At 36.1% G+C, this 12,626-nt stretch overlaps 1 protein-coding gene across 1 annotated transcript; it reads left to right on the top strand.

Moving 5' to 3' along the window:
• Positions 1-5,651: 5,651 nt before the first annotated feature.
• On the top strand, positions 5,652-6,894 carry LOC103709341 (uncharacterized). Its single transcript, XM_008794641.5, has one exon. The coding sequence runs from the start codon at positions 6,159-6,161 to the stop codon at positions 6,639-6,641; it is 483 nt and encodes a 160-aa protein (XP_008792863.3). The 5' UTR covers positions 5,652-6,158; the 3' UTR covers positions 6,642-6,894.
• The last annotated feature ends 5,732 nt before the right edge of the window (positions 6,895-12,626 follow it).

Genomic DNA, 12,626 nt, shown 5'->3' with positions numbered 1-12,626 from the left:
GATACTACTGGTTGTACTCATGCTTGTTTGACGTGGACTACCGTTTTACTAAAAAAAAAAAGAGAAAAAAAGAGAAAAAAAAAAAAAAGAAGAAGAGAAGAGAGAGAGATCGGTGGCGCTGCTTGTTTGAGTTGTTTCATAGCAACTGTTCTCTTCCATATCCAATTCCAATAAATAGGAAAGCTTTGCTGCTTGGCCCATCTTGACCGGAAGGGCCAGTCGCGCTGACCCGCACAACGTTCTCTCTCTCCGGTCTTTCTCCTTGTCTCGAGCGGGCTCTCACCCCCATCCAATCGAGTCTCTGGAGCCGGCGCTTTCCGATCCTCGATTCCTTGATTCTTGGCTCGGCTCTTCTATCCTCCGGGCGACTCGATCTCGTCCCAGCACCTGGATCTCGGTGAGTTCCCTTCTCATCTTGTATCCCCTTTCTCTCCCCCTCCCGAGCTCTCATCCCCATTTCTGATCCAATCTATTATCCGGCACCGGCGATGTTCGAGCCATTTGGCCCCCCGACGTCTCCGATTTTTTGCTTCGGCTTGCCTTTTTAAGGCCCGCTTGCTGTTCTGATAGCTTTTTAAATATAGATCGATAGTTTCTCTTTTTCTTGCCTTCTGGTTTTGCTTCACTCTTGTTTCGTAGTTGTTGCGTCTTAAATGATTCTGAATTTATAGCTTGTTCTTTGTCTTTCATTTGTATCGCCTCAGAAAAAGAAGGCCTTAATGCCAGGAGTTTAAGAAAGATTTGATTCGTATATTAATACTCCATATATTGCTTATTTTTTCCGTATTATTATCTATTTGTTTGCCTAATTTATCTAACTAAAATATTCATTGCTTAGTGGGTTGTCTAGCTCATTATACGATTTCTTACTATTTTAATAGATCCGAAGAATTAGCTCAACTTAGAAATTTATTATGGAAGAGCGATTAGAGACAAAATTTTGACATATTTATTTAGACTAATTTTGTAATAATTTTAATTTTGTTATTTAATTAGAATTTGAACGCTACTATTTAAATTATTTCTGTTGCATGTTTATGATATCATGATGAGATATTTTGCATGCTTATGGAGAGAGTTTCCTATGAATATGCGATGTTTGCAGCAACCCCGGCTTGCGATCTTGAGTCGAGCGTGACATCTACAACAAGGGCTACCATGCATAAGTGCAAATCCTATCTTTCTATTCCTGAACACCTCACGTTGAGAGATTAAAAAAAATTCAAGGAAAGTCAATTGAGGATTGAAGCCACAACAAGTAAAAGTATATAAAGTCATGTCTTTATTATTTTTAGTATGGGTAACGAATACAAATAATTTATTTGGGAGTGCAACTATAAAAGCTTCTCCCATTATACATAACTAGCATCATACATGTGCTCAATGAATGAGGACAAGGAATAAAAAAAGGGATCTGAAAGCATTTGCTTTTCTTTTTCTTTAAAAGAAAAGAAAACTCCCTTATTCCGAAGACAAATAGGGATAAACTCCATTTATCCCCAATCCAAATGTTGTCTTAGACTTCTATGTTTATCCTAGAAAATCCAAGCAATACTTCCTGAAGTACAGCGCACATATCCGAGATTAGTCACTTTAAATATAGAAGACATGATCAAAGATTTCAATCCATCTAAAGATTAACAAAATCATTATTAGATCTTGATTTAATAAGGGAGTATTGCTATTAAACGAATATATTTTAGTACAAATATATTCTAGATATTTGAGAAAGTAAATTCTATTAGTATTCTCCAAAGATCATAGTGTTTCTTTCATTAGTCAATACCTATCTATCAAAAACATAAAAATATTTATGAGTATAAGATTCATTGTGCAGTATTATTTTAATTGGTAAGAAAAAGATTTGAAGGTCATCAAATAGATTACATTACATACCTAGACTGGTACAAAAAGGTAAAAGATTATGAGGTATACAGTAGAAAGAAGCGTGGGGTAAGGAGCTTGAAAAGAGGGAATGCTATATGGATTGTTATGAGACGAGAGAATAACATATGGAATGGATAGAGATATATTTTAGTTTTAGGAAAAAAAAGCAAAAAATGAGGAGTAATGGAATATGTGGGTGCATAGAATGGGGGTGAGAGAGATAGATAGAGTGAGAGTAGGATTTTCTGTCCATGTTTTTCTCTATTTCAAATTGATGTACATGTACATACACACATACATGCATGCATGCATATATATATATATATATATATATATATATATATAAAGAAGACCACAAAGATGTAAAAAGTAATATACAGGGATATTTTTCACCTTTTCAATTTTTAAAAACTATAAAACTTTAATAGATAGAATAAATTTGGCAAAACACTTTTGAAACTTTTAGAATTAAGGAAAGAGAATGGGCTAATTACAGGAGGGGGGTGGAGAAGATGTCAAATATAGGGAGAAAGAGGAAGTTACTAATTAGAGAAGTAGAGAGGAAGCCTAAATATTTAGTTTCTAATAAAAAAAAATATATTGTAGGCATGAGATGTGAAAAATAATCGCAACGAAGGAAACTCTTTAAAAAAATCACATGATTTTAGAATTCATGGGATTTTGTCCTTTTTATTTTCTAAGAAAAAAGGAATTCAATTCTTTACATGAACCATATCCCTTCAAATGACTTTTCCTCAATTTCCATCTTATCTTCATTTTGAAGTTTTTTTGTTCATAAATAGAGCCGCCTACTATATTACTTTTATACAATAACTATTTAAATAACAATTTTATTTACTATATTTTTGTAGTTGTCGGTTTATAGAAGTTTGAATTTATTTTTTCTATGGATGTTAATTTTTTTTGTTAATGAGACATTGGAACCAAAATTTTCTAAATATTATTAAAATTTGAATTTGAGCATCCAACGCATTTCATTCCTCATATAAAGAATTTGAAATATATTTGAAATAATTTTCATCAAAAAAGGAAAAAATGTTCAATAAAAAAATATCACTCACCAAAAAAAATCCTAAATCATGTAAAAAAGAAAAAAGAAAAATAATTTTGTGGGGTAGGTTGGTAAATAAGGTGCATGTTTCAATGAGAGAAATCTATACTTACATGATGCTGATTTATGCATCCAAAGAAAAAATACTTCTGCAAGGTGGGCAACTCTTCCAATAATATGTTATCGATGGTTATGCTGCCATTGAAAAAGATAGACTGCAATGGATGTGATACAACCAAACAAAACTTCATGTGGAATTATATCAAGATGTGCAAAATACTATAACCATTGGTGAAACTATTACTGCAGCCGTCGAAAGATGATATATTTTGCCTTTTTCTTTGAATGATAGCTTTTAGAATATGCATCAAAATTATCAAGATGCTATGGATGTCTTCCATTCTATAGGTTCACCAGATTTTTTTACCACATTCACTTGCAATCTAAATTAGATCGAAATAAAAGAAGCATTGCAGCAAATTACTGGACAAAGAGTCGAGGATAGACCGGATATTATGGCTAGGGTGTTTCACATCAAAATGAAGCAATTTTTAAAGGATGTGAATAAATTATTCAAAAGAATACTAACAAATATGGAACTAAAAATATATCTTACTATTCTTAATTTCAAAAATCTTAAATATATGTATATAAATATTATTCTCAAATCCTAACAATTATTTATAATAATTACATATAGTTGAATTCCAAAAGAGTGGACTGCCCCATATATATTTATTAACGGTTTTATCACATCGAAAAAAGATAAACGTATGAATAATGGATATATCCAATATTGAAGGAGAAACAATAGTCATGCAGCAATCAAAAATAATATGGCTACCAATAACCTCTAGGTGGTTCTATATAATCCGGACCTTCTTCTTTGGTATCATACGCATATAACTATAAAAATTATTGCTCAATCAAAAGTAATAAAATAGATTTACAAATATGTCTAGGAAGGTCCTGACAAAATAATTATTATTTTTGAAAATAATAGTGTCTCCCAACAAATGGACAACCATAACATCAAGAGATTGATGAGATTAAATAGTAACTTGATTATATATATATTTATATATCATCAATAGAAGCTTACTGGGGAACTTGTGAGTTTAAAATTCATGGAAATTATCTTATCATCTACGGGTCTCTCTCACTCGCCATGATTCTGGTGACCCCGCCCCTCTTAAGATCATTTTCCTCCCCATCTACGTCATCTTCGGCGGCATCGGCCTCGTCACCATGGCGGCAGGAGATGGGAGATAAAATTTTTAAAGTGCGACGTTGGGCCTATTGTTATTTTGAATTTAAGAAAGCATGCTTATCATGCGAGCTTATAGTTTAAAGTTAAAACCAATCAAGAATGAGCACCGGTCAAAACTTCACTATTTGGTGGGGTCCTCCAAGAGCATGGAAGGTCTTTCGTAGCTGGTGACGTCACGTGATCCACAATAGGACAGGCCTTGCCTTTAGCTGGGTGTCTTACTTAATTGAAAGCCAAGGAAAACGGTGTTCTTATTAACCCTTTTTAAGATCATAATTGGATGCCAGATGAGCCGCAAAACCCACACGACCATCGGAGATAAGCTACTGTAATTCAATAGCAAAAATGTTACACAAGAACTGCTTGCCAATAAAAAAAAAAAAAAAAAAGTTTTGAAAAGAATCCGTTAGAGCAAGTTAGAAGGAGCGCGTTGCCATTACCACAATGACACATCATTGGGTGCCAACAAATTGACTTAGACTCCATTTGGTAGAGTTTTTGGTAGGCTAGAAAGTATTTTCTGATCCTTCAAAAGTACTTTTAGATAGTACAGTGATGTTTGGTAAAAAAAAATCGAAAAGTTATTTTAACTTTACCAGAAAGATGAAAACTACTTGGAGAAGCTCCATTTTGGAGCTTTTTTTAAAAAGTACTTAGCACGCATTGAAAAGCTATTTTAGATTTATTTTTTTTCTTTTTAGACCAAATATTTATGATAAAATTATATAATTACAATAAGTGTCCCTTTATACTGTAATATGCGAAGAAAGAAATCTACAAGAGCTGCAACAAGTATTAGTTTCTAAAAATATTATATTAATAAAATATCAATATATAATTATAATAACTAAAATATTTTATATTAAAATATTATATTATATTATCTCATAATACATTGATATATTATGTTATATAATATAAATTATATTATATTATTATGCTATAGCTTATAAATTACATTAACTATATTAGAATAATATTATATTATATTACACTAATATTACACTATATTATGTATTTATATATTAATACATATTATATTTTAATATATTATGTTGTATAATTCTATGCAATTTGTTTTTTGTTTGTCAAGTGCAAATTAAAATTCTACGGCATTTTAAAAATATAATTACTAAATAATAATAATTTTTTATAAAAATACTATTTCAAAAGGGCTCTGCCAAGCTGGTAAAATCTTCCCACCTGCGTAGAAAACAGGTAGTGGTGGGGCCAGGTTCGGACTAGTGGATAACAGCTGGCAGCGTCCACAAAGGCCGCAACGTACGCCAACGCAGCATGATAACGTGGACCATCTCCCTGCCTCGTGTCACGGTCCGCCAACCCTCTGGCGGGCCCCACCCCACTACGTGACAAAAAGGCAATAAATGCCCCTCTCCTCTCCCCTCTTCCCTCCGCGACCAATAAAAACCAAACCGGACCCCGGCTCGAGACCATATGTGCGAGAGGGAGAGAGAAGACTCGGAGACTGGAGACTCCGGAAGAAAGGGAGGAGATTATCAAAAAAAAAAAAAAACAGAGAGAGAGAGAGAGGGGATTCGGAGACTCTCCAAATAAATCGCCTCCTGTGGACGCTATTCTGAGTCGGTGAGGGAGATCGATCTGAGAGAGGGGCTTTGGATCCTGAGATGTCTCTCGCCGGAGACGCTGGTCTCGAGAAGAATCGGGCGGCGACGACGGTGGTGCTGATCGGAGAAGAGAAGGATACCTTCATCGTCTGGGAGAAGGAGAGATAGCCCAATAGCGAGAAAGACTCCTCTATTCGAATCGTCGGCGTTTAGGACACTAAATAGCCGTCCCGTCGGTGCCCGTATCCGTTTACCGGAAGAATCGGGGCGGATATAGATAGGCTATTTGATAGGGATTGGTTCTGATTTGGGGCTTTGTTAGGTTTCCTTCGGATTCGAGGAAATGTCTGCGAGGGTGCGGAGCGGCTGTGACGCGGTGGCGATCACGGCGGCGTCCGAGGGCAAGGGCGAGGGGCAGATCGAGGTGGAGTTGGCCAAGTGCGAGTGCTGCGGGCTGACGGAGGAGTGCACGCCGGCGTACATCGCGCGGGTGCGCGAGCGGTACAGCGGGCGGTGGGTCTGCGGCCTCTGCGGCGAGGCAGTCAAGGAAGAGATCGGCCGCGCCGGGCGGCGAATCTCCACGGAGGAGGCGCTCCACCGCCACATGAGCTTCTCACGGGACTTCCGCTCGGCGTCGCCGCCATCCAACCCGGCGGAGGACCTCATCGCCGCCATGCGCCACCTCCTCCGCCGGAGCCTCAGCTCACCAAGGGCTCTCCGGTCCACACCCGCCAGTCCCCGCGGGGAGGAGGACAACTACGGCGGTCGCCGCCGCCGCTCGCTCGCCCGCTCCGAGAGCTGCTTTGCGTCTCTGCCTGCCCCGTGAACGGCGTTGGGCGAAGCCCGCACCGCCAAAAGCCACGGGCAAACTCCAAGCGACCCGACCCAAACACCATTTTAGGAAAAGAAGCTCTCGATCTCCCTCTTTTGCACACTAGTTAGGGTCTCAATTCTCCAGAAAATTTGAATAATTATGCTATAATATTAATCTTTTTGTTTTATTTAGGCCTTTTTGATTTCAATCGAATCGATGGTATGTGGAAAGAAAGAAAATGGAAGTTAATTTTCCATTTCCAGAACCTTATTATTCTCCAATAATAAATTCCTTTCAAGTATTGCGAAAAAACACACGTTTTTTTAATCACGTTTTTATTTTATTTGGAAGGGCCAACGTGGCGTGTTTCCTGGGGGAAGCGCTTCGTAGAAAAGAGGCGAGGTGATTGGCGCAGTGCATGCCGACGTGGTGCACCCAGTATTTTGGGTATAGTTTTTGGTGGAAGTGTCGCGCCTGGCGTGAGTGACGTGATCCGAACCGTTGCGTTTTGGGTTCATGCATGGGAACGTTTATTTATATTTGCACCCATGTTTTTTGTTTTTGTGCTCTTACACGCATTTAGTGTGCTTGGACTGCATTCGCTCGGAACAGGCCGACAGGTGGAATATTTTAGAAATATTTGATGCCGTTAGCAGCTTGACGAGGCCACGTAGGGTATGATGGGTGGAAACATAATTTTTTTATTCACTAATGTTGACGATATCGTGTTGTGGTAGCAAGGTGGGTAAGCGTGTCAGATTGGCAGGTTGTGGTCGCCCAAACCGGACAACATGATAGAGGCTTTAAAAAGTTTTTTTTTTTCCCTAAAAATTTGTTTGAATATTTCTATAATGTTAAACTGAAAGCCCTATAAAAATAAAATTTATTAGCTCATCTAATTTGTATTTTGTAGAAATCTATCCAAATTCATCTCAGATACTAATATTTGCTTTCCAGCAAAAAAAAAAAAAAGCAGTCTATGAAGAATTTTTGTGCCGTTTTGTAGGATTTGGATTGAATAGAGTTTAGTTGGTATAAGATCTTACTTAAATGAATCGTCCAAATTTACGAATTTTATATAATTTTTGGCTTAATTTTTAAAAAAATAGCCAAAGAAGAAAAGCAATATCCGGTCCCATGCATGGACGTCGTGAATTTTCCGAGCAGGTCAAATGAAATGACACCCCCGTGTGGCTTTTTAAATCACGTTCTCAATCTGGAACTGGGACTATCCTGTTTGCAATTCGTAATCACGGTTATTCACATATTACGCAATGAATATAATATATCAAACTATATTACATAATCTACTGTCCCATCTGATATGTGAGCCTTTCTGTGCCATTACTGTTGCTGGATTCATGGGCAAGTATGATCGGAGAACAAGACAGTCAAAGTCCCATCCTCAAATTTGAAAAGATCCAATTCGTACCGCATCCAGATTGGCGAAGAAGGTGTAGGCTGAAATATTATAAGAATTAAATCGAATGAAAATGATGCAGGCACAAAGAAGTAAAATTCATCAATAATAGTTATACCAATCTTGCACTATTCAAAATATAAAAATAGTATAATAATTATTCTATCTTACCATAAAGAAGTGAAATAGTAGTACCTATTTTACCACTATCCATGCCTAAAATTGCTGAATAATTTTTGAAATAAAAAATTATAACTATCACCAAAAAAATCGCAAAATTGAAAATTGCCTCTCTTCATGCTAAGGTTTGTGGCAATGTAGCTATGGATGGTCTAGATTGAGTAGGATAGAGGACTAGGATTATTTGATGTCTATTCTTATAGAGTTAGTAATTTGAGTTTACACTAAATATAAAAGGTATTAAATATCAGGTGTGTTTGATTTCGGGTTCGATTTCAGGTTGGGGAATCCCAAAAAAAATTGAAATTGAAATCGAACGGTTTTAAATGTTTAAACTCATCACCAAAACCATCCCTATTTAATTTTGACTAAAATAGTCACGTTCAATTCGAGGACGGATAAAATATTTGAGTATCCATCCTTGTTGACATCCTTAAGCTTACCACTATCTAAAACATAAAACAAGTGGTACAACTACTTGGAATATAGGAGTAGTGGACGGAAGATAACTATAATGCACGACAATAATGACTCATGTGGTGCAAACCAATGAGAACAAGTATCAACAGTTAAGTGGTAACACCTATCCCAACAATCTGCAGAGGCCACTTATAAATATTATATTATATTATTGAAACAAGAAATCTTTCGCTAATCAATGAATCAACTTATTTTTTAATTTATTTTTGTATTTATCTTACTTTTAAATTTCTTGCTTTTAGCTTACTACTAGGATTTTTATTCATTTTTATCTTTATCTTATCTTTAAACTTCTTTCTTTTACTTTACCAATAAAACTTTTATTCACCAACAGGAGTATCAGTAGAGTATTTTGATTGTAGCCCTGGCTATATCCTATCTTCTTCTATCCTTCTTCCGAACAGATAGTGTGATAATAGCGAAAGTCTTTAAAGATCAAGACATCTGAACCATGCTACTTTTATTATCATCCTTTGATCAATCATATTGCTTGCTAATCCAACGCTTGTTGTATAGCTTGCTTATCACCCATCTTTCCCCTCCGGACAATCGAAGCGAATCCAAACTCCCAATTCTCACCTTAATTGTAGCAAAAAGTTACCGTTGCAATTTACAACAAATTGAACCATTTATTGGATGCCATAAATAAATAGATTACCAGGTTATGCAAAAAAAATAATTGTTACATTGGGTTTTGTAAAGCGTCAAATTGGACCGCAGTCAAGTTTTACTAAGACTGCCAAAATGATCTACCGATCGGCATATTCACTGCACCATGTCCGGAAAGTGGAAAGGTTTAAGTCACAGTGAGATGTATTGGGCCGCTGCAAAAATCATACCAACCAGCATTTGCTTGAACTGAACCGTGCTGACTTGTTGAGCCATTGATGGGTTTACAAGCTGCACATATCCTCTGCTGCAGAGATGGTACAAAAACAATTATAGTTTGCAACTTTTTTGACAGGAATTTATCGTGTGCAAGTGCAACTTGGGCTGTGCTTTTTTTAACAAAAAAAAAGGCTTCATTAAATCATAAAAAAGCTTACAGTAATTGGCATTGTGACTGTGTCTTGCTACCCTTTTTCTGAACTCGGCGGAGGTAGACTCCTTGCATCTTCTGTCCTTCTTTTGCCTTTTCCCCCTTCTCCCAGTTTTCTTTTGTTTGCATTGCTCAGAGTTCATTTGGAATTTTCAGAAAGCATGGGGGACCCAGTGGGAGACAAAAGGTCCCATGAAACATAAGATGTGCTTTTATAGATGCGGGAGTCCTGCCAGAAAGTTACCTGTAAAACTGTTCGTCACGTCATGTCATAGCAGAATCTTTTTGGGTATGGTACAATCAAGTCCAGCCAAATGAAATAGCCAGGGTATATTCGGACTTGAACTCAACTCAAAATCGTTGGAATCTTAATATTCTAGATCAAATGTAACTTAATAAAAAAAAAAGTTAATAATAATACTTAGTATCGATATTTTATGAGATGCCACGAATGAGAAAGCTGGCTGTATAATTTTAGTTTTATCTCCATATGTCTCCCAGGAGAACTCTAAGGGCTCTTCCAAAGCTGAAAAATCGCAAAAGAAATAAAATACTTAATATCTTTCAAAATATTGCGCGACTTAAATATTGCAACCCTGGCCCTGAATTTCAGACAACTTCACCCAGTATAAAACAAATAACAAAGCTCAAATTTAGTTGATTCCAAAACCCAAAAGCACATAAAAGCTTTTGACATGATTCTATGGGGGTTTCTTGAACAAGTAGTAATCAGGAGAATACTTCCTTTCAGTATGTTTATTGCATTGATTTATTCATGTAAAGCTTGCGTTTATTGAGATGCAAATATAGGTGATTTTAGGTACAATAAAGATATGCTTGCTTATAGACTATGGCGTAGAGAAAAGCTCTCTCGAAGTAAAGATTAAGTTTAAAGACCGACTATTTTATATACTTAGGGCATCTGAGCTGCCGTTAGATGTATGCATGAAGGCCAAGGTAGACCATAAAAGAAAAATCGCACCAATGGTTTTGCTGAACATTTTGCTTCCATAACCACTCCAAACAAAAAAAAGTTTCTCCCATTCTTTTTCCCAGATGCTGATACCAATAGTTTTTGTTATCAATTTTTTAAATAACTTGTAGATACAAACACTTCTATCATCTTTATAACTGTCATATCATAGCTTTAACACCTGATTGCATCTTCCTGCTCTTTGAGCATTGTAGATTTCTTGTATAGATATTATGTATTCTTTTTTTTTTCTTTTTTGCTTTTATTTTTATGAAATAGAATAGGAGGAAGCCTTGCCAAAGAGCCCAGGTCACTGGTACTCAATCCCTAGTGACTTGGCCAATTGAACTAGTTGGCACCCTCATTGTGGATGCATTTTATTTCAGAAAATTGTTGTGCTCGGATAGGAGGAAGCCTTGCCAAAGGGCCCAGGTCACTGGTACTCAATCCCTAGTGACTTGACCAACTGAACTAGTTGGCACCCTCATTGTGGATGCATTTTATTTCAGAAAATTGTTGTGCTTGCTACAGTTGTAAAAAATATGTCAAACTATGAAATGGTTCTAATTGTTGTGGTTATGACTGTTGAGTTAGCTGGATTACTTTTTGATTTCATTTGTATTTTTATTCTTTACTTTTTTTTAAACCGCACTCATTCACTAAATATGCACATTACTTTTGTTCGCTTGCAGGATAGTGGCCAATGATTCCAAAGCAAAGAGCAATATTGATGACTTTGCAGAGTTTGAAGAAGCAAATATTGGAAGAAAAATTAAGATTAGTGAGTTTGATCTTTTTTTGTCTTCATGCAAAGTCCCAAATACTGATAAGTTAATGTGCCCAAAAAATGTACTCCCGATCTCTGACTCCATTCTTGTAGAGAAGGTGAAAATGGCTGGAAAGATTAAAAAGAAAGGCCTCCATGTACATGCAGAAGAGAGCAAATTAGAAGAGAATCACGACGAAATAGATCCAGCAAAGTTTGATGAAGTCTGATCATTCGATGAAGATTGTTTGAGAGGAATGAAAAGAAGAGGAGTGCTTTTCGTTTTCCTATATGGCATATTATGCCATTTCTTTTTCCTATTATAATTATAATTGGACCATATAATGCCATATCTATGCTAATTCTATTCTATAATCCCATGAAACATGTACATCAGGTTCAGATGTATGAATTAGCAGCAACATGGCATATCTTATGAAAACATTAATTGTTTTTAAGATGTATTATTAAAAAGAGCGCTTACAAAGACTATTTATAAAGGATTTGTAAGAAAGAAAAGCACAAAAGAGCAATAGAACTCTTTTACAAAATGGATAAAATGGCCAAAAAGAAAAGTAAAGAAGTTGCTCTAGTTTTTTACAGATTCCCAAGGCGGGAAGCCCAAAGGAATGGTACATCAATTTTATTGAAAGTTCTGCTTTTTTTTCTAATTTTATTCATTTACATGTGTATGAATGATATTACATTATTGCGCAAAATATGCACCCACATGCACCATTGGGCTAATGTTGATAATGTTTTCTACAACTGCTTGTTGTGAGATGTTAATAGTTACGTAAATCTTCAATTAAACCTTATGAACAGAACATTTACATGCTTTGTATGATTCTTCCTCCTTAGTTGGGCATTGTTCTTTTTATTCTTGTCGATTGTTTATCCAAAACATTTTGTCCCCTTTCTTTGAATTGTTGCGATTCCCTTTGACCCTTTTTGGTAGCTAGCAACCCTTACCCTATCAGTCAACTAAAGAGTGCATGTCATGAATGGTTGAGAATATAATTATTATTTACAAGTAGTAGAACCTTTTAGGGCACCCTTTTTGAAATACAACTGAATGTGTAAGTCTCCGAGAAGAGGGGGTCTACTAGGAGGAAAGAAAGAAAAGAAAATAGAAAAAA

This window comes from Phoenix dactylifera, chromosome 5, assembly GCF_051530095.1.
Source record: "Phoenix dactylifera cultivar Ajwa chromosome 5, Ajwa_hap1_PhDact_Kaust_v1.1, whole genome shotgun sequence".
Taxonomy (NCBI): domain Eukaryota; kingdom Viridiplantae; phylum Streptophyta; class Magnoliopsida; order Arecales; family Arecaceae; genus Phoenix; species Phoenix dactylifera.
This window is presented reverse-complemented; position numbering and strand designations above follow the sequence as displayed.